Source organism: Natrix helvetica (assembly GCF_964273705.1).
Source record: "Natrix helvetica genome assembly, chromosome: 6".
Lineage (NCBI taxonomy): Eukaryota > Metazoa > Chordata > Lepidosauria > Squamata > Natricidae > Natrix > Natrix helvetica.
Genome location: NC_138553.1, coordinates 74,864,262 through 74,885,099, shown reverse-complemented (window position 1 = coordinate 74,885,099; position 20,838 = coordinate 74,864,262). Strand labels below are relative to the sequence as shown.

The window sequence follows — 20,838 nt, the reverse complement described above, 5'->3', positions numbered from 1 at the left end:
TCTGGAGACAGTGCTGTGAATCTTGTGGTTAAGTATCAAGAAATGACAATTATTTCAGAATTGTTCTCCAGATAATGTTCCTCCTGGACCTCCTGTAATCAACGTTCTCCAGCAGTTGTTACTTAAAAACAAGGCTTTTAACAGAACACAAACTGTAAAGAGAATTTCCCTAACAGGAAAAGACTTCAAATCCAGCCAGAAAATATGATTTGCCTATCTTATTTTGTCCCCTCTCAGCCACCTAATTTTCTTGCTACACTATTTTCTAGATGAATATGTACTAATTAGGGGGCTTTTAGCAACTTTACTTTTCACGTATAATCAATAAAGGGTTTTTTTGTGCATTTCGTACGCATGTTTTATTGATAGATGGTTTGCACAGTAGATATTTCGAATCAGAAGGGGAGAAAAGATCCATGCTAAGGTTACAAGTTTCATCGGCCAACTTTCTATTTTCTTTCCCTCATTCAAACCCTTCAGAATTTCTAAGACAGTCCTTAAAATATGAGAGCAATTGAGTTAAAAAGTTACTACTAAAGAGTCAAGAGGGAGAAAGAGCAGCAGCGGTTTGGCGGCGTTTCTACGTGAGGCTGGAAAACGCCAAGTCTCAGACCTCCTCTTTTTTCTCCAGCAAAATTTTGTGCAACTCGTCTGCCTCTTCACTTGTCTTCACCCTTATCAATATTGGCAGAGGGACTGTGGCATTCTTCTCGTCGATGGGGGGGTTGGGGACACAAATAATGAGAACGTTGTTCTTCCCCGTTCTCGAGCATGGCATCTTGGGAGGCAGCAAAATGTTCAGCAATATGTTGCCTGCAAGGAAGGAAAGTCAGGTTTACCGTGGGAAAACAACAAAACGTAGCTGAATTATATTACCGTGTTTCCCTGAAAATAAGACAAGGTCTTATTTTCTTTTGATTCCCCCAAATAAGCAATTGGCCTTATTTTCGGGGAGGTCTTATTATTTTTGAGGTGCAGGAGGCGGCAAGCATGGTCCACTCATGGCTGTTGCTGTGTTGCGATATTTTCAGGGAGGGCTTATTTGGGGGCGGGGGGGGGGGGGCTTATTTTAGTGCATGCACGCAGAAGCCCGATTGGGCTTATTATCCGGGGAGGGCTTATTTTTGTGGAGACAGGGTGGTCCCCGGCTTTATGACCTTAGTAAGAGCCTGCAATTTCTATTGTTAAGCCAAGACGGTTGTAAATCGAAACATCCACGTGGTGGGGGTGTTAAGTAAATCCAGAAGTCTTTAAGTGAAGCCATTCATTTTTTTGGGGTGGAGTATTTTGGGGGATTTTTGGCCAGAAACTGGCTGAAAAGGCTAGAAACTGCACCGTCTCTAAAGGTGAGCTGGCTGCTAGGCGCCTGACATGCGATGATGCAAGTGTGTGTATGTGTGTGTGTGTATAACCTAGTAGTTATTTGGCAGGCATAAGGCCCAAATCACACATTTATACTTATAGGGCTTAGGCAGCATAATCTCTCACTATAATTTAGAGTGCTCCTGTTGTAGCCCTCTAAAGAGCTGGCAGCAGATTTGGACAGTGAGGAGGTTGGGGATGGACTTGGGCCAGTCCTGGAGTCTGGGGAAGGCTCTGATGAGGGATTTGTGTTGGAGGCAGAGAGGGGGCCAAGGCCGTATGCCAGTTATCAACTGCCTTCGGAGTCAAACATCAGTGAGGCAGACAAACAGCTGGAGCCTGTTCCCAAGTGTGCGCATGTGCAGAGTTGCCAGACGAAGGGAACAACTAAAGAACAGGGGTCGACTTGGGAGTAAGGCCACAAGTGGATGATGAATGGCCCCTCCCAGAGGAAATAAAAGAGGAGCGAAAGGGGAGTGGAGTTTGCAGGAGACAATTAGTTCATTCCTGCATTCTTGCCACGTATTGCTGCGTCTGGAAGATATCGGCTTGGCCACTCTCCAAGCCTGATAAAAGGTTGGTAATTGTGAACTATCTTGAAAGATTTTGGGCTGGGACTTTGCTGGAAAGGAATTCACTGTAAATGAAATAAAAGGGGTTTATCAGGACTCGGACCCGGCTTCAGGCTGCTGGGAAAGCCTAGGTCAGAACAGCTCCTTTCTTAAAATGATTTCACACATTCCTTTAAAAGTATCCAGGGTTGTATGAGTCTGGGGATATAAAAAATTAATTGAAATAAATATTGGGAAGGTTCATGGAGGGGACGCCTGTTTACTAGGTAAAGTTACTTTGGTCATCTTAGATGAATGCTTGACACTGGGAATGTGCCCATAATACTTTTTCTGGACGTCTTGGTGGTTTCTGATACCTCCAACTTTTTGAGGTTCCTGGATGGAATGGGACTGCTTTCCAGAATGCCCTATCTTTGCAGAGATTAATGCTCAAGATCTTCTCGAATGCTCTTTTTATTTACATGCAAGGGACCTGCTTGAATCCTACAGCATCCTACAGATGTAGATCAAACCGAACCTGATTCCAGATGAGCAGTCACTCATCTAGTTAAGACTGATGGGGAAATCAGCCATGTGATCTCTTCCTTCTTTTCAACTCAGATGACCTTCTGCAACGTATTTTAGGTAGGTGGCTCGGCTTTTGAAGGGCTTGGAAAGAGCCTCTGGAATGAAGCTAGTCTGGCTTATTAACCGTGCAACTCTTACAACCAGTTCACTACTACTAGTGAAACTCCTAGCTTATTTTGGGACACAATACAAGGGTTTGGTTATACCCTATAAAGCCCAATTTGACTTAAAGCAAGCTACCATGTTTTCCCCAAAATAAGACAGGGTCTTGTTTTCTTTTGACTCCCGAAATAAGCACTTGGCCTTATTTTCGGGGAGGTCTTATTATTTTTAAGGTGCAGGAGGCGGTGAGTGTGATCACCTCATGGCTGCTGCTATGTTCTGTGTCACTGGGCATGCTACTCTTTTTGTGGCAGCCATTAGCGTGACAGTAGGGGTGCGATGGCTAGGGTTGCGGGAGCGGCCATTAGGCGTGTGGGATACATAGGGGCATGTTTCTCCCCTGCCCTTTCCCTCTCCTCCGCCCTTGCCTCACCACATGTTGCTTGCACGGCAAGCAACCAGAGGAAATGACAGGGACCGGATGTGCATGAGTTTAAATATTTTCAGGAGGGCTTATTTTAGTGCGTACGCTCAAAAGCACAATTGGGCTTATTAACTGGGGAGGTCTTATTTTCGGGGAAACAGGATGGCAAAAAGACCATGTTACTCAGGCATTCAGATTTTCTCTTAGGCTATCAGAAATACACTGGTGACAGGAAAAGGCTTTTCTCAATATTGCTAGCAAGTTCTGAAAAAGTTTCTGCTGGAAGGGATCAAGTTAGCTCCCCTTTTGTTCTTCCAACAACCTGCAACACGTTTTTATTTAGACCAGTGTTTCTCAACCTCGGCAACTTTTAAGATGTGCGAACTCCAACCCCCAGCATGCTGACTAGGGAATTCTGGGAGGAGAAGTCCGTCTGTATTAAAGCTGCCAAAGTTGAGAAACTGGTTTAAGACAAACCCTTGATGTGTAAGCAGGTTTTTAACTCATGGTTTTAACAACAAATTGGATGTTTTGCTGTTTTTTGTTATACTTTCATTGTTTTAAATTATGGGTCCCCCCCCCCCATAATATGGTTTAAATTGGGTTTTTTTGGCCAACCAATAATTCATGGACTGAAAAGCCGAAATCCTATAATAAAAGATGCATTTTGCCAAACGATTTTTAAGAAAAGTCACATACCTAAGTTGGTATCTGCCCGTATTAACAACTGAGTTTTCTGATTGCCGGCAGGTTTTAAATGTAACGTTCCTACCCCTTTTTCTTTAAATTCGTTATCTTTCTTGTAGAAGACTTTGCACCTTAAAAAAAAAAAGGTTGGATCATACAACATTATCGCGAGACACAAATTTTTGCCTTCATTTGTAAAAAAAAAAACCACATCATCCAGGAAGTAAATATACACAGGGTGAAGGTGCCTTCGATTCAGTGGTGGGTTCCTTCCCGATCGCACCGGATCGTGCGCTCCCTTTCGGTGCTAAACCCGGAAGTACGGTCTTGCCCCGCCCCTGGCGACACGACGACGCTTGCCTGCGCTCCACCAGCTCGGCTGGGAACGGAGACGTTTCCTCAGCGGAGCGGAGCGCCTGAAAGGGACGCAGGCTTAGCCTGCCAGGCTGCCACCACTCCACTGAAGACATTGCTGAGCAGAGAAACGTCTCCGTTCCCAGCCGAGCTGGTGGAGCGCAGGCAAGCGTCGTCGCGTCACCAGGGGCGGGGCCAGAACGTACTTCCGGGTTTAGCGCCGAAAGGGAGCGCGCGATCCGGTGCGATCCGGCAGGAACCCACCACTGCTTCGATTGCACTTGTAGAAAGAGGACGAGTTAATACAAAAAATTCAAGTGTCTTGTATTAGTGCATATATTATTTCAGAGGATCTACAGAAATCAATGACTTCTTTTTCATTTCGACTGAATGACAGGTCAAAATGATTTAAAAGGTCATTTTTCAGGAAATGAGAGATCAGAAAAGCAGCTGAATGAAGATAAATACTTTCATAAGCGTATTCTGTAATAAATACAACCAAAAGGTGAATGCAAGCAGTCCAAGATGTAAAGAAAAAGAATGTAAGAGATACAGGTAGTCCTTAAATTACGACCAATCACTTAGCTGATCTACCTACCTGAGGGTTATATATGACCCAGGTTCAGAGTTCCACCAGTTGCCCCTCCCCAGGGTCATGTAACAACACTCAGCAATTGGGCTGCATTTATTGTGATATGCAGTGTTTCCTGGCCATGTGACCCACATTTCACGATGGTTTTGTCAAAAGCTAGCATTTACTTCCAGTTCTGGCAAAACGAGGCCCACCGATTGACTTTTATGATCCTTGTGTGGTCCCTCAACAAAAGAGTCATAAAATCGGGTCGGTCACATGACCAATCGGCTGTCAGGCCTGCAGTCATATTCCTTTTAGGATCTTTGGCCTGCCACACTCTCTCTTATTTTACTATGCTGTTTCAATAGTGGGGAATTGGGAGGGGAAAACAGTAAGGAGTAGAATGTTGTCGTCAAAATAGAACATTCCTTTCTAGAAGCCCAAGGTCATTCTTTGTCTCTGCACCTCTGCACCTGACCGGAACTGGATGGGTGGAAATGCTAGCGTGGACCATGTGATGGGACTTGTGGGTGTGGGGACAAGATCATGAACTTTCAACTGGATGGAAAACCCAGGAAGTTTTCAGATTGGGGTTTTCCACAGGTGTGTCAACATGGCTCTCTTAATAAATTGGAAGTTTGAGGAAAGTTCTGCCTTGGACTCTTGATTTAGTTTTGGATGATATTTGGAACGCTGACATTAACCCGAATGTCCTTTAAAATAAATCACCAGCAACCCCGGCAAGGGCTGCTGGCGAGGGGTGCTGACTCCCAACACTGACCTCACTAGATTACTTGGGTTATCGCACCTCCAACGAGGGGATAGAAATGGATCCCCAACCTAAGGTGATGAAAGTCCAACCATTGGGGAGACCTTGGAGGAGAGCAATGCCGAAGACGACCCTCACCAATTACAACTGTCATCAGCAGGCTCCATTATGGTCATAACTTGAGGACTACATGCATAGTGGCTAAGGCAATAGAGATAGCGTCATACCATGTTGTTATAAAACTTATTACACATATAAAGGTAAAGATCATTCCTGTCCAGTCATATGCAACTCTAGAAGATAGTGGTCATTTCTGTTTCTTAGCCTAGGGCAGCGATGGCTAACCTTTCACTGACCTGTGTGCCGGAAATGGCAAGCAAAACCATCCCCCTGGACTGTACGGCCTCGCTGGCCTTCGCACATGCAGGAGCGCCAAAACTAGGAAGAACCAGCGTTCCAACACCCAAATTTCTGTGGAGGTGCACGCCCGACAAACAGCTGGCTGTCGTGCATGCATGCAAAGGAAACCTGGAAGTTTGAGTGCCAGCGCGCAGATTCACACCTGAACACTACTCTTCTGGGTTTTGGCACTCCCCGCGTTGACTGGCACATGTGTGTGCACAGGAATGCGGAAGACGAGCCTGCGAGGCCACGCGTCATGGCCACACGTCATGCCATACCATCTGGCACGCATGCCATAGGTTCTCCAACATGGGCCTAGGGAGCCACTGTTGTCCGAAAGCATTTTCATGGTCATATGGCCAGCATGACTATACACTGTGGCACACGAAATGCTGTTACCTTCCCTCCAGTGTAGTACCTGCTTATCTACTCACATTTGCATGCTTTCAAACTGCTGGTGGGCAGGAGCTGAGGCAAGAATAGGAGCTCATCCGCTGCACAGCGCTTGGGTCTCGAACCCAGACTGTTAGCTTTCCAGCTCACAAGCTCAGCATCTTTAACCACCGAGCCATTGTGCCCCCTTTTGATGCACGTACCCAATTGCTGATCACGTAGCTTTACTTGCAAGCCCCAAAAGTAACTCACTTCTTTGAGTAAAAGGCGTCCTCTTCTTTGACTTCGTTAATTACTACTTTGGGCGGCTCTTCCTCCTCTTCATCACCCCCTGCTGCAAAAAGTATTTCAGGTCAGAATTACATTTCATGCCAGAAACCTTGTTGTTTGTGAAACTGCACCACTGTATGTAAAAAATCTGGTTGGGTGTGGGCCCCGAATGAAAACATATGGAAATATTTCCGAGGCACTCAAAAAATTTTGTATTTTGAAATGTTTGAAGCTTAAAAATAGCTCTTCCAGCCTGAATGCCAGCTCTCTTGATATGTTTCAATCATATCGAGCTCATTTCCAACCATTCCTATTTCCCTCTGGTAAACTGGAACATCCTACTTTCAAATTTAAAAGGGACACACACGCCTCTGACGCAATTGCTCTGCTCTCAATGAGAGGGATTGCAAGTCCTTGAAATCCAGAAACAAGCACAGAAAGAATTTTCACTAGCTGGAGAGCCAGTATGTATTCCTTATCATCACTGTTTAAATGCAGGCCTAGACCACGGTCTGCATACCTATATGAATGCAAGGGACGGACTGCACACCCCACAAGAGCCAGGAAGGATGTATTTAGAAAACGACTGGCTCAGTTTATCCGAAGGGTTTCAAACTAAAATATGAATGGGGAGGGTGACCAATTTTTAGAATCTTTGGGACCTAATCCCAAGCATAAACCCCAAGGCATCAAACAAGGAGGTAGGGATGATGGAAAAGAAGAAAAATTCAAATGTGAAGGAGTGCTGTGGTCCTCAGAGCTGACACTGGGAAGAATTAACCCGTGGAACAGCTTGCCTTCAGAAGTTGTGGGTGCTCCACCATTGGAGGTTTTCAAGAAGAGATTGGACAGTCATTCGTCCAGAATGGCATAGGATCTCCTGCTTGAAAAGGGGGTTGGAATAAAACAGAGGTCCCCAACCCTTCAAGCTTGGCCGACTGGAGGGTGGGGGAGGAAGGGGAGATAGTTTCGTGCGAGCGACAAGCACCTATGCGAGCAAGCACATTCCATTTGTGCAAGCTTTGCACACACAAGCATGCTCACTCGCTTGTGTGGCCCGGTTTAGAACAGGCCACGGCCCAGAGGCTGAGCATCCTTAGAAGACCTCCAAGGTCCCTTCCAATTCTGTTATCCAGGTACCAATAACTTGAGTCCTTTATATATGTTAACAGGACTCTGGGGAAAGTCTGAGCCAGGCCTAGGCTGCTTGCTATAGCTTGGCAGCAGCAGCAGCATAAACTCCACTCTGTCTGGTACAGAATACTTGTTGGCTGGGGAGAAGCCATCAGGGGTTACAAAATGCTCCCTTGCAGTCCAAACAATTCCACCATGCAGCTTCTATTTTTCGATTCTATGCAACAGAGAGAGAGAGATAGCGGGAGAAAGATGTCTCGCTTTCCATCTTGACACTAATGGACGCGCAGCCATTAATCAGGCCCCAAAAAATGTAGTGAATTTGTAAACCTTGATGGTCCACCCCTCAAACAAATGTAGAGACAGGCACTTTGCAACACAAATGGGGACAGATCACCAGAGAGTTAAATGGGATCACACTATTTCTCAGTCTCCTACTTACTTTGTGCGTTGCCAGCTTTTTCGGCCGGGGCGTCTAGTGCATTATTGGAAAAGGAAGAAGCCACCTTGGTCTGGCTTGCATCTTTGCCAAACAAACCTCCATTTCCAGGGGAAAATGAGAATCCAGACCCTGCCGCCCCTGAACTCAGACCAGATTTGCCACTTTTGCCAAAAGAGAACAAGGTGGTGGTGGAGGCAGCTGCCGGTTTGAGTTCTGTTTTCTTTTCCAATTCCGTTTTCTTCCCGAGGGTCTCCTCCGATTTGCTGCTGAACAAAAACGTGGAGCCCTGCGGGAGGGCGGCGCTCCCAAACACCGGACGCGGCTGAGCTTCCGTGGCTTTGCTGCTGCTTCCAGGGCTGCCGTTGCCAGCAAGGCCCTGTTGCTCTATGTCAGCCAAGTATCTCTCATAGTCATGGAAGATGGGGGTCAGGTCACAGAGCGGGTTGGCGTTGACGTGCTTGACTATCCAGTCCCGTACAGAACAATTGAGGGCGGCCAACTGTTTATGATAGATCTTCGAGTTGCAGGCTTTGCTCTGAGTGAGTCCGGGAGACAAGGGCTCTGGATTCTCGCCATTGGCTTCCGCATGCGCAGAGGTCTTCTCAACTGTAACGTTATTGGAGGAGACGCTGGAGACCACAGAACCTGTAAAAGAGGAAAACATCCAAGGACTATGATTACAAGCCACATTTGTGGAGAACCACTTAAAAAAAAACCATGCCTCCTAAATCTAGAAGCTTGTCTAAAAGCTACACTACCTAAACAAGTATGAGGATGGCATTTTGATAGCAAGTATACTGAAAAACAGAAAAAGCCAAAGAATATAACCTTTAGACTCACACCCGGCATCCCTCAAGACATCAGAATGATTAAAACTCTAAGGAAAGTTCTCTTGAATTAAACCACGTTGCTTTCTTCGTAACCATCTTAGCTCTTTGCGAGATTCGTCTTAGCGGATACTGCAACGTTTGCCTTTAGACAACGATATTTTGTTCCAGGGATTTCAGTTTTTAAAAAATATTAATAGAAGTGCCCCAGAGCTGCAGGGACAGATTGGTAGCTTCATGATGAAGGATTTGGAAGAACTTGATTTCAGTGAATTTCTGAGGATAAATACTTCAGGGGAACTAAGTCTAAACACATACTGCATTTTTCGGAGTATAAGACGCACCTTTTTCACTCAAAAAAGAGGGTGAAAATCTGGGTGCGTCTTATACACTGAATACAGCATTTTTGGCCTCCCAAAACCGCACCCCCTTTGCAAAAACGGCCGTGCATTGCCTTTAGGAAGCTTCGAGAGTGCTCCTGGGGGCTGGGGAGGGCAAAAATGAGTGAAAAATGGGCCATTTTTCTAGGCCCACTAGGAGTACTCTATAAGCCTCCTAATGGCTATGCGTGTCCTTTTTTTTTTTTTTTTTTTTGCAAAAAACAGGCCCGTTTTCATGAAAAATGGGCCATTTTGGGGAGGTCTGCAGAGTGCAAAAAAATTTCTTTTTAATTTGCCTCTTCAAAATTTTAGTGCATCTTATACAAGACAAAGATCGTTGAATCATTCTTCCACCGAGACCAAATTTCAAATTTAATAATCAGACTTGCGGATATTAAGGATGAAGTTTTAAAAAACAACATCCCATGATAGTAAACATCTCTTTAAAAATGACCTAAAATAAATCTGCATATAATAAATAAGATGGCTTCTGTAGGAATGAGAGGTAAAGCTATGTAAAGACATGCATAGAAATTACCATGATCTCAGTGGCTGTTTATCTTGGAAACCTACGAACTCACCTAATTGGCAGAACCAAATGCAGGAATAAAGGAAAGGTGATGCACAGCCGTTATCTATTAGCTCATTAATTCACCAGAGCAAAGGCATGAGTTAACCTTGGCCTGAATAGTATTCTTGATTCTCTAGGGAAGATTTGGGGGAGTGAACCTGTTATTGCAATGTGTTGTTGCTCTGTGCTTTGCTTGTAAAAACTTTATAAAAGCCAAATAAACTCTGCGAGAGGCAGACAGATATTTTGGACACAAACTGCGTGATGGATTTCTGAAACCTACAGGCTTCTCATTCAATTTGGAGGCAAGCAAGTAGATGATCAGAGGCTCTGAAAGCAGGCTCACCCTCTATCCGAGCCCTGTGTTCATCACTGAGTTCTTGTAAACCTACATGAACCTCGTTTTCAAACCTCTTAAGCTCTGGATCCAGACTCAATAAATGATTTGGACAGCTCTATTCAAATTGTAACCGGATCCAGCCGATTGGTGTTTCTAAGTAATGAAGGAACACGAATGCTCCTTTTCTCTCTCAGAGGTTCTGTTTTATCTAGCAAGTGCTGCCTATTATTTTCAGAAAGATGTGACGAATATGACGCAGATGTGACTTACGAGATGTACTTCTTTAAGGATGCAAAACATACATCACAACCAAGTCCTTCCAAGAAAGGATCTTACAGAGTAACACAGAGACCAAGGGTCAGTTTGCAGCATAACCCCCCCCCCCAAGTTCTAAACAGGCCCCCCAAACTTTGGGAGCACGGTTTCAATGGCAATTCTGGATGGAGGTAGCTCTCGACTTCTCACCATTTATTTAGCAACTATTCAAATTTACAAAATTATTATTTTTTGCAAAGCTGCAAAAATTAAGATGTGACCAGTCCTCGCATCCCCCCAGTCACACGATTCACATTAATGTCCCAAAGATGTTTTTTTCAAGAGTCAACTGGACTTTCTTGTTTTTCTTTGAAGACGTTTTGCTTCTCATCCAAGAAGCTTCTTCAGCTCGGACGCCATAGACACTTAGCTATATGCACTTTGGGATGAGCACACTTTGAATGGTACGGGAGTTTGAGTGAATTTCCAGAAAAAGGGCAGGCTACAGGAACCATTTGTGCTTCAGTTTGAGATGCAGGCAACACAGACTCATCTCCAACAGCCTGCGCCTGTCTTCAACTGTGAAGGGACACAAGGCAGAGAACATCTTGCACAGGTTCCACACCCATTTGCATTACTCAGGTGGCCCTGAGAACACAGATAAACCTCCAAGTGGCCTCAAGGACTCTCTAAAATAATGCAAATGACCAGCTGTCTGCAAGGAGCATAAATCCTTCCATTCCCCCACCATCCAATCAGAGCTGAAGAAGCTTCTTGGATGAGAAGTGAAATGTCTTTAAGGAAAAAACAAGGAAGTCCAGCTGCCTCTTGGGGGTGGGGTGGGGGGGGGGAAAGCACCTTTGGGACAACTATGATCTGGATGACTGAGAATCTCCAGAGAAAGATTCACATTAATAGTAGGACAGTATTTGCGACATTTGAAGTATCAGGAGGTCACACAAAATCACCACTTGTGGCCTTCCCAACAGGCAAAGTCAACGGAGTAAGCCGGATTCCCTTAAGGACCACATGATTCACTTATCAACTGTGGCAATTCACTTATTAACAATGGCAAAAAAAAAAAAAAGGTTGTATAATTGGGTCTGACTCACTTAACAACTGTCTTGCTCACAACGGAACTGGTCATCAAGGACTACCTGTACTGGATTTATGCTAAAAAATATCCTTATGCTACTAGATTAAATGCAGCTTTCTCTGCACGGGGGAACCAAGCTAAATGCAGCCCTTCCTTTTTAAACCACAGAGCATTTAAAAAAACAACAATTTTCGTTGAAAAATATTAAGATTATTTCCCCCAGTAAAAAGAAAAAAGAAAAGAAAAAGAATGAACTTACTAAATGTAGGTTCCGTTTCTGAAGTCGTCTTTAAGCTGGAGAGCGAAGTGCTGTGTGCAATGCTGCTGCAGCTGCTGCCACCGTTGGATAACCCTCCGAAAGATTTTGTTCCGGAGCCATTCCCGAAACTGGAAAAACCACCAGTCCCGGAAGGTAACACAAAACCTTTAAATCCCTTAAAAGCTCCACCACCTTCTGACTGAAAAAAGAACAGAAATAAGTTGCTCTGCGACTCTCAGATTACAAGGTCATCCTGAGCCTATTCAGAAGGGATAGGAGTAAACCCCAGGTATTCCTGATGGCCACCGCTCCTCTCTCCCACAGGAATCAGAAGCTGGTTCCAAGACAAAAGCTTAGTGCAACCTCTAAAATGGGTTTCTTGGTTTAAAAGGTAAAGGTTCCCCTCACAGATATGTGCTAGTCGTTCCTGACTCTAGGGGGCAGTGCTCATCTCCGTTTCAAAGCCGAAGAGTCAGCGCTGTCTCCGTGGTCATGTGGCCGGTATGACTAAACACTGAAGGCGCACGGAACGCTGTTACCTTCCCACCAAAGGCGGTTCCTATTTTTCTACTTGCATTTTTTACGTACTTTCGAACTGCTAGGTTGGAAGAAGCTGGGACAAGTAACGGGAGCTCACCCTGTAACACGGCGCTAGAGGTTCAAACCGCCAAACTGCCGACCTTTCTGATTGACAAGCTCAGCATCTTAGCTACTGAGCCACCGTGTCCCTACACTGCACCCTTTCTTGGTTTATTTCTCTCCAAATGTTGCTTCTCGTGGGCACTTTCCAGTTATTTCAGCCACTGCTTTTAACAAAATGTCATTCCATTTCTACCAAGGCTCCATGGTAGGATGCTTTCCTTAATGCAAAATATCCAGGGTCCAACGGCACCCATCCAAGCATGCCTCCAAAGTGGCATTTTGGAAAACCAGAATCGTGCCATTTTTCTTTCTTTTTTTTTGAGGGATGCTCAGAACATTAAACGATACCTGCTGTTGGGCTTGGGAGTTCAAAGAGTAGTGTTTGAAAAGCCTGATTCTGTAGAAGTGGGGAGGGGGAGTAGTAGTAGTGGGGGAACCACACACACCCTCCTACCATTAGTGAACAGCAACTTAAAAGCTGCTTGTTAAAAAGGTTCTAATAGGGTTTAGCATTGTTAAGTACTGGGGAGATGATAGAGATAGATGGATGGATGGATAGAATAATTCAAATTATATTGGACCACTGATAAAAAAAATAACTCCGTCTCAGGGGAAATACCAACAGCAGCATAAGCTGTGTTAAGTCAACCCCCTGACCCAAAACTGAAGGCTGTGAGCTATCCAAAGATGACTTTTCTTGCTGTACAAAGATAAATCAATAGTTCGTCAGAGCAGGCAAAATGTTTTTTAATTCTAAACTCCCTGTTCTCATTTTAAAAGCAGGTTATTTTAACCTTACTGCTGAAAGAGAAATGCTTTGAATTCAAAATGTTCTACACATCCTTAATAGTAGCACTGAGCTATTTTAGCCCTCTTCAAACACTGAGGTGCAAATGACCAGAGAGGCCCTAAGAGTACCTAATTCTAAAAGATGATCCGTGTACTAGCAGGGCTCACAAACAATGGAAGGGCTCAGCTTCAGTTTGAAGGAGGGCAACTTCACTAGACTTGGAAATCATATGGATTTGCAAAATTAGCCTAAGCAGCCTGGAGGAATCCTGAGAGTTGAAAACCGCTCATTTATAAAGTTACTGAGGTTGAAAAACATTGAGTTTAGTCCCTGGATCCTGCTAGCTCTCCCAGCATTTTCACATGTCATAAACCCAAGTTTAGAAAGAGTATATGGGATTCGCTACAAATCACCAGGAATTTTTTTTTAAAAAAAAACCTGTTAAATAACAGCATTTTTAAATTCCATAAATGCTGGTTTTCGAATTCAGATGGTTCAATTGCAGATATAATAGAAGATGAATAACTATTTGGAATGAACAGAATCCTGAAGAAAGTACAATATTGCATGCTGCCAAATATGTTTTTACTATTAAAATATATAAGTGTTTACCAACGTAATTCACTCTTTTTCTAGATGAGAGAATCAAAGACAGGGATTCAATTTCCTTTATTATTAGTTAGTGTAAGGGATCCATACAAACAGTGAAAAGAGAAGCTTTTTAATAGTTGGACCTAACCACAGAAACTTCTCTCTTCCCCAGCTGTTAGAAAAAAAAATGGCTAGAAACATGAAAATCTTCCAGAATTCTTATCTTCTTCAAATGCTCCCCAGAGAGACATTTCATGCATTATGAAACTTCTAGAATTACAAATGACATTTTGCATCAAAAATTTAAAAGAAATTCAATTATATATTAGTCTTGAGTATGCTAGTCTGAGTATTTAGTTAAGAGTTCTGTTTATATAAGCTAGCAGTTAGTGACAAAACTATTTTTAAGCAATGCAAGGAATTAGACAAATTAGCAGAAAGGTTATTTTAAAATGATAAATATATATATGTGTGTGTATATATATACCTCGGTCATCACATTTCTACGCTTTGCCTTCTTAATTGGTCTGTTTTTCAAAACTTCCTCACTGGCCACTGAGAAAGTTCCTACCTGCAGAGAATGTTTAAATTCTTAGACAAGCAAAATGAAAAAAAGTCTGGAAAAACATATCCCAGCAAAACTCATTTTCTGACTCGGCTCTTTGGTGTAACTATCCACTATTAACACCACGAGGCTCAATGTTGTATTGCAATATGTAATTGCTTGGCATATTCAAATTTTATAACATCACTGCGGATGATTACTTATGAATCATTTGTGGGTATCATAACTGCTCACTGACTTGTTCAAAATATTTAGAACATGTTTTCCATAAATATTTCCCAAAAGGTGTCAACTGACAGATTTCCCCTCAAATTAGTCATTATTTTTAAGAAACATATTGATTGCAATTTACCCAATGAACTTTAGAAATCATTGAACTGCTTTCAGAAAAACCATAATTATTTCTATTTATAGATAACAAGGATGGCCTGTAAGGGATTCAAACATTCATGATGGTTTCTATTATGGAATTACTTCCTTCTTTCCTATATATATACAGTATATATAAAACCCCATCTGATAGGTTAATCTTACAACAACTGGGATCTGAATTTCTGTTGTAAGTCCTTGGGGTTGTAAGTCAAGCTGGACCCAAATTTACGACAATTTGTACAGTGGGCAGATTTTGCCAGAAGTTGGCAAAAAGGGTTGCAAATTGTGATTATGTGGCTGCTGAGATGCTGCAACCGGTTGTAAATGTGAGCCAGCTGTCACGCACCTCAACTGCGATTACATGACTGCACGGGCGGTGTGACAGTCATAAGCGTGAGTACAAGTCCCAAGTTGTAGTTTTGAACTATCATTAAATGAAGAGACATAATGTTGAGGACTAACGGTACAGCTCTAAATGGAAGGCAGGGATTCCATTTCTAATTATTTTCCTATAGCAACTGGGAGGTGGATTGGGTTGGGAAGGAGAGGATGGGAAGCTCTGTCTTCCAAGGGGGATCCATGGCTGAAAGGGAACTGGAACAGGGCCAATCAAGCATCTTCATGCTGCACCCGCTAGTAGATTTTGCTTATAAACACAAAAACAACTTGGACACACAGTCGAAGGATACAGACCAGTGTTTCTCAAGCATGGCAACTTAAAGATGTATGGACTCTCCCAGAATATCCAAGCCAACATACTGGCTGGGGCATTCTGGGAGTTGGGAGTTCACACATCTTCAGGTTGTCGAAGTTGAGAAACAGTGATGTAGACAACGATAACCCTTTCTCCATAACAGATGGAGAGGAAAGGAATCAACAAATTTCCTCTCAAGAGAATGGAATTCTGAGTTATGGTGTGATCCACAGGCTCCCAGCCTAATTATTTACTCGAAATAATGAGTAATCTTAAGCTAAAGCTAACTAAATAATGAGTTAACATCTTAAGCAAATTGATAATAGAACATGGGAGACAGGGAAGATATAGATAAAGAATAATTAAACCAAAATTTTCTAGAAAGCTCACACCACTGTTTGAAATATTTATCGATTTTTATTGGAAGCATTCACAAAATTCAGATGTTTGGAGAATTTGGAAGTCAGAATCATGCTGATGTAATGACAAAGTATAATTTTAATAGCAGATTTCTCCTGTAGCTGTTATGTAGCATGAAACTGTGAGTGCTTTAACGTGAACTGAAACACAATAACCCGTGTGAACCTCAATTATATTGTTTTTCAAACAGTGTGTTTCATTGGTAATATTCTCAATAGAAATATTTGCTTTATAGATTATTGATCTATATGACTAGCCATCTTGACTAAACATTGTGAAAACCATCATTACCAAGAGCTCAGCATCAATCCCAGGGAAGAAATTCATCTCTGTTACAACCTACTTACAAGAGATGTTAGGCAGAGAAAACAATTAGCTGATGTGATGCACATGGGCTCCAGATTGGCTCTGCTTGGTGTGTGAGAAAGTTGAAACCTTGCAAGATATTGGGATGTAATTATGAAGGCAACGCCACTGCACGAAGAGCCTACACAACACAGCTGTATCTGTGGCTCAGTACAAATGTGTGATTTCCTTCCCTTGCTCACCACAGAAGCACTTAAAAGTGAGTTACTTTTTGGCTTGACTCCCTCATTAGTGAGGCCCCATCAGGGGCAGACAATAAAGTTTAAAGAAGCTGTTCCTGTGTCATCAGGAAGAAAACAGAGAAGTCCAAATGACAAAGGTTACACTAAGTCATTATAATTGGCATGTATTACCAATAGTCTGCATGAGTTCATATCTGTTTTTAATTATGCAAGACAGATCAACTTTTAATACTACAACAAAACCAATATACTGGTAACCCCATACTTTTCATATAGACACAAATTATAGGAAACAGATTTTTCCCTGTGACTGTTTTGATATTGACTCTTGGGACATTCAAGAAAGGTGGGACAGACTGGCCCATTATCTTCCCAGTTTTGCAAAGTATTTTCTTCACACATACCAAAAATACAGTGATTTGTGTACTTCACATACTGTTGCTCTGTTAATGAAAGCAAGCCTTGTTTACCTCCTCGGTTTCTTCTTCTTGATCCCAGTTTCTGTCAGTCAGCTCCGTCTCTGCCACTCTCTTAGCCATTTTATAGCACTACTGCATCACAGCAAGCAACAATCAGTTGTGTTTCAGATCTGGTTTTTAGAAAGAAAAAAAAAGGATGACAAAATCAGCACCTTTTACAGCCTGATAACCAAAGAGGTATTAATTAGATATAATAACCAAAGATAGTAATAAAGTTGCATAACGTTTCAGGTACTCTATTTACTAAGATGCAATCTCAAGTAACTGTCACACTTCTGATCAGACAGAGATGCTGAGATACAGATGAAATTGTGGGAGAGACAAAGTAAGGTACTTTTTGAGATCCCCCAGAAAAACAGGGACATGCCAGGAACAACAGTAACATGAGAATATGATCTGCCAAATGACATTACTCAAAATCCACACCTTCATACAGAATTGGGGTGTTGGAAGAGGCAATTTTAGTTCAGATCTTTCACTGTTGTGTTCCCCAAAGACACTGGTTCTATAAAAGCTATGAAGGATGTGAATTTGGGAAGTTTCTAGTCTATCTTGGGGCTTGAAGAAAAAGTAAGGCTGAGTTACTCCTTGAGAGCCAAACTGCACATTGCTGACAGGTTGAAGCTGCAACTAACCATCATCCTTGCCACTATATGTACACATCTGATGTCCCTCTGACTGGATGAAACCCCCTCTCCCCCCAACTATAAAAACAGCCCCAAAGTACTCTGGATGGCCAAGGTCTTCACACAGCAACTCTTGGGTTCCTAATCATGGAGGCATGCAAGTTCCATATCTTAAAGCCAGGGTCCAAACTTGGGAACTTTTAAGACTTGTGCACTTCAACTCCCAGAATGGAGTTGAAATCCACAAGTCTTAAAGTTCCCAAGTTTGGACACCCCTGTCTTAAAGGGTTTAAGTTTAAAAACAAAATAAAAAGTGCAAAACACCAACATCTAGTATGGACTTTCCAAGTATGTTCTAGCTCTTGCATATGATCAAGAATTCTTAGGAAACTGAACATGCATGGTCACAAACCCAGTGCTTTGTTTGGAAGGTGCATACATTATCTTCTCCTAAAGCAAAAGTAAACTGTGGTTTACTTTTATATAGAGAAAATAGTGGTTCATTATTCAATAATAATAATAATTCAATAATAAGGTTCATTTGCCATTCTTCCATGAAATTGTTTTGTGATAAGTCATCCTGCAAAGCAGCCATTTTGTTAGACTTCCCACAGCCTCTTTAAAACTCCAAATTTAGAATAGATTTTTTTTAATTGGCCAAGTGTGATTGGACACACAAGGAATTTGTCTTTGGTGCATATGCTCTCAGTGTACATAAAGAAAAATAAAATAGAACAAAGCCATCAAGAATCATAGGATACAACACTTAGTGATAGTAGTAGGTTACTAATAAGCCATCGGATTATACTAGGAAACAGTCATTATCCAACAGTCATCAAGTTTTATATGTTTATTCCTGACATTAGGAACTGAGTTCCTGTTTGACCAACAGACGTTTCTAGTGCCATGCCACCATGATTGCACAGAAGCCTTCTCCTTGCAAAACTGGGCCTCCACAAATATGCTCTTCCTGGTCTCCCTCCACTGAGAAGCCCCTACCAGCAAAAGCTGTGCCTGGATCAGCCCAAAGCTCTGATGGGTAGCTGATGAGGTCATAATGCTGTGGATGAAAGGCAAGGATACCAGCTTATTTTCAAGCAGGAGCCCAGTCAAACTGGCTGCCAGAAAGGGTTAAAAACCAGTTTCCCAATCAACATGCCCCCAAAAGAAGGATGAAGACCCCAAGACATGGCTGATCCCCTTGCTCATGCGACATAGTCCAGTCTCAAAGATCTGGATTAGATGCAACAAAATGACCTCTATGTGTCTGCAACAACCGCAATGCTGTGATTGCAGGTCTGAAACGGAGAAAGTAATAAAGAAAGAGGATCCCCTACAAGAGAGTAAATCACACATGAAGCATTAAGGAACAAGCCTTGATCCCCTAGTTTTTCTCCTGACTCACACAGGAGGAGGGAGCCTGTAACCAAGGAATAGGAATAGAGCCGGAAGGGACCTTGGAGGTCATCTAGTCCAGCCCTCTGCTCAAGCAGGAAACCCTATACCATTTCAGACAAGTGATTGTCTAGTCTCTTCTTAAAAACCTCCAGTGATAAAACACCTACAACTTCTGAAGGAAAGTTGTTTCACTGGTTAATTGTCCTCATTCTTAGGAAGTTTCTCCTCAATTCCAGGTTGCTTCTCTCCTGGATTAATTTCCATTTATTGTTTCTGGTGCTTTGGAGAATAATTTGCCCCTCCCTTCTTCTTTATGGCAGCCCCACAAATACTGGACTACTCTACTCTCTCCAGAGGGAGAAACAAATTCAGAATTCCTATTTGGAACAGACAAAATACATTTAACGTGTCTTCAGCACCATATCTTTCCAAGCCAGCAGAGTTTTGAAATGCGCCTTATGATAGTAATAGTATAATAGCAGCCTTTATTGTCATTGTGCATCATGTATGCAACGAAATTGGTTTATATTCCTCTCTCCTCTACGCCAATGTTTCTCAACCGCATCGCCTGGGTGGAACTTCAATTCCCAGAATCCCCCAGCCAGTTTATTTGGGGATGAGGGGAGTGAAGCCCAACCATCTTAAAGGGGATGAGGTGGCGAAACACTACAGCAAGAGCCATCCATGAACACTATCATCCAAACTGCGCGTGTTTGGACACGGCTGCCCCTCGAAGCCCCGTCGGGGCCTCGGTGAGCGCCTCAAATAAGGCCTCCACCAAGGCCCGGGGCCGAATTCCCGCGCTTTTCAAGGAAGCTCAGGCCACGCCCCCGGCGCTTCCGGCTTGGGCTTCCCTAAAGAGGGACGGTCTAGGCCTCCCCGCCTGTTGCCTCCTCCCTTTAGAACCGGAAACTCCCCTTTAAGGGGGAAGCCGTGACCAACCTCCCCCCCCCCTTCGATGCTGCTGGTGAGGGCCGCCTTTCCAAGGCGGCGAGGCAAGGCGCTGAAAGCACCCCCCCAACAAGGGACCTCCTGCCATCGCCCTCCACCCGCCCTGCCCGTGCCTTCCCGCTCGCGAGACCCACCGCCGATGGGCTCGTGCCGAGACCGCTTCCTCCTAGCCGTGGCGCTCCCCGGCAGGAGCGGCAGCGGCTTCCGCTTCCGGCAAGCGCCGCCGCCCCGCCCTCGGGGAGAGGCGGGGCCGTCGCGGGGCGCGGCCTCCCGGTCGCCTGGGAAACCGGGCGGAGGACTTTGAGGCTGGGCCGCTGCGCCTTCCTTGCGCGTAAGGATCTCGAATGCCGTAACGCTCGCTCCGTGTCAGTTACAGGGTTCGTGCCGGGATGGGAGACCACCTGGAAATCCTAGGGCTCGAAGGCGTGGGCGGAAGGCACGGCTTACCAACATGGATCATCATTGAGGAATCCCGGACTGAAGGAGTGTCGTACTCTTTCTCTTCTGCAGGGGGCAGACTTGGGTAACATTTTAGATGGGGCACCACCTAGAGATCCTATTCCTGGGCTTGGATGTTTTTGATTTTCTTTTAAATTATTTTTTTGAAAGACAAATACAAACAGTACATATACAACTGAATTTTAAAAAAAAGACAAAAGGAAAAGGAAAAAAAACCCTATATTACGGTATTTACGACCCCTGGAGACCTCTCCTTCTCCCTTAGATTTCTTAGATATCAATATATTCCAATTGTGTCATTATACCCTCCAAGCTGAGTAGGGGACTGGAGGCTAAAACATATGAAGAACGGTTGCAGGAACTGGGTATGTCTAGTTTAATGAAAAGAAGGCCTAGGGGAAACATGATAGCAGTCTTCCAAAATCACAATGAATAGGGAGTCAAGCTATTCCCCAAAGCACCTGAGGGTAGAACAAGAAGCAATGGGTGGAAACTAATCAAGGAGAGAAGCAACTTAGAACTG

The 20,838-nt window shown here is 43.5% G+C and overlaps 1 protein-coding gene across 1 annotated transcript; it reads right to left on the bottom strand.

Moving 5' to 3' along the window:
- Positions 1-425: 425 nt before the first annotated feature.
- NUP50 (nucleoporin 50) lies at positions 426-20,148 on the bottom strand. Its single transcript, XM_081958631.1, has 8 exons — positions 19,991-20,148; positions 16,873-16,991; positions 14,291-14,374; positions 11,781-11,979; positions 8,053-8,697; positions 6,459-6,540; positions 3,727-3,845; positions 426-813 (listed from the first exon to the last, which is right to left on the bottom strand). The coding sequence occupies exons 2-8, from the start codon at positions 16,939-16,941 to the stop codon at positions 608-610; spliced, it is 1,404 nt and encodes a 467-aa protein (XP_081814757.1). The 5' UTR covers positions 16,942-16,991; positions 19,991-20,148; the 3' UTR covers positions 426-607.
- Positions 20,149-20,838: the final 690 nt, after the last annotated feature.

Coding starts and splice junctions, on each gene's coding strand:
- NUP50 (XM_081958631.1), bottom strand. CDS start 16,941: ATGGCTAAGAGAGTGGCAGAGACGGAGCTGACTGACAGAAACTGGGAT. Junction 6,541..8,052: donor AAAAGCTGGCAACGCACAAA/GTAAGTAGGAGA, acceptor TACTTTTTGCAG/CAGGGGGTGATGAAGAGGAG. Junction 3,846..6,458: donor GACGCCTTTTACTCAAAGAA/GTGAGTTACTTT, acceptor TTTTTTTTTAAG/GTGCAAAGTCTTCTACAAGA.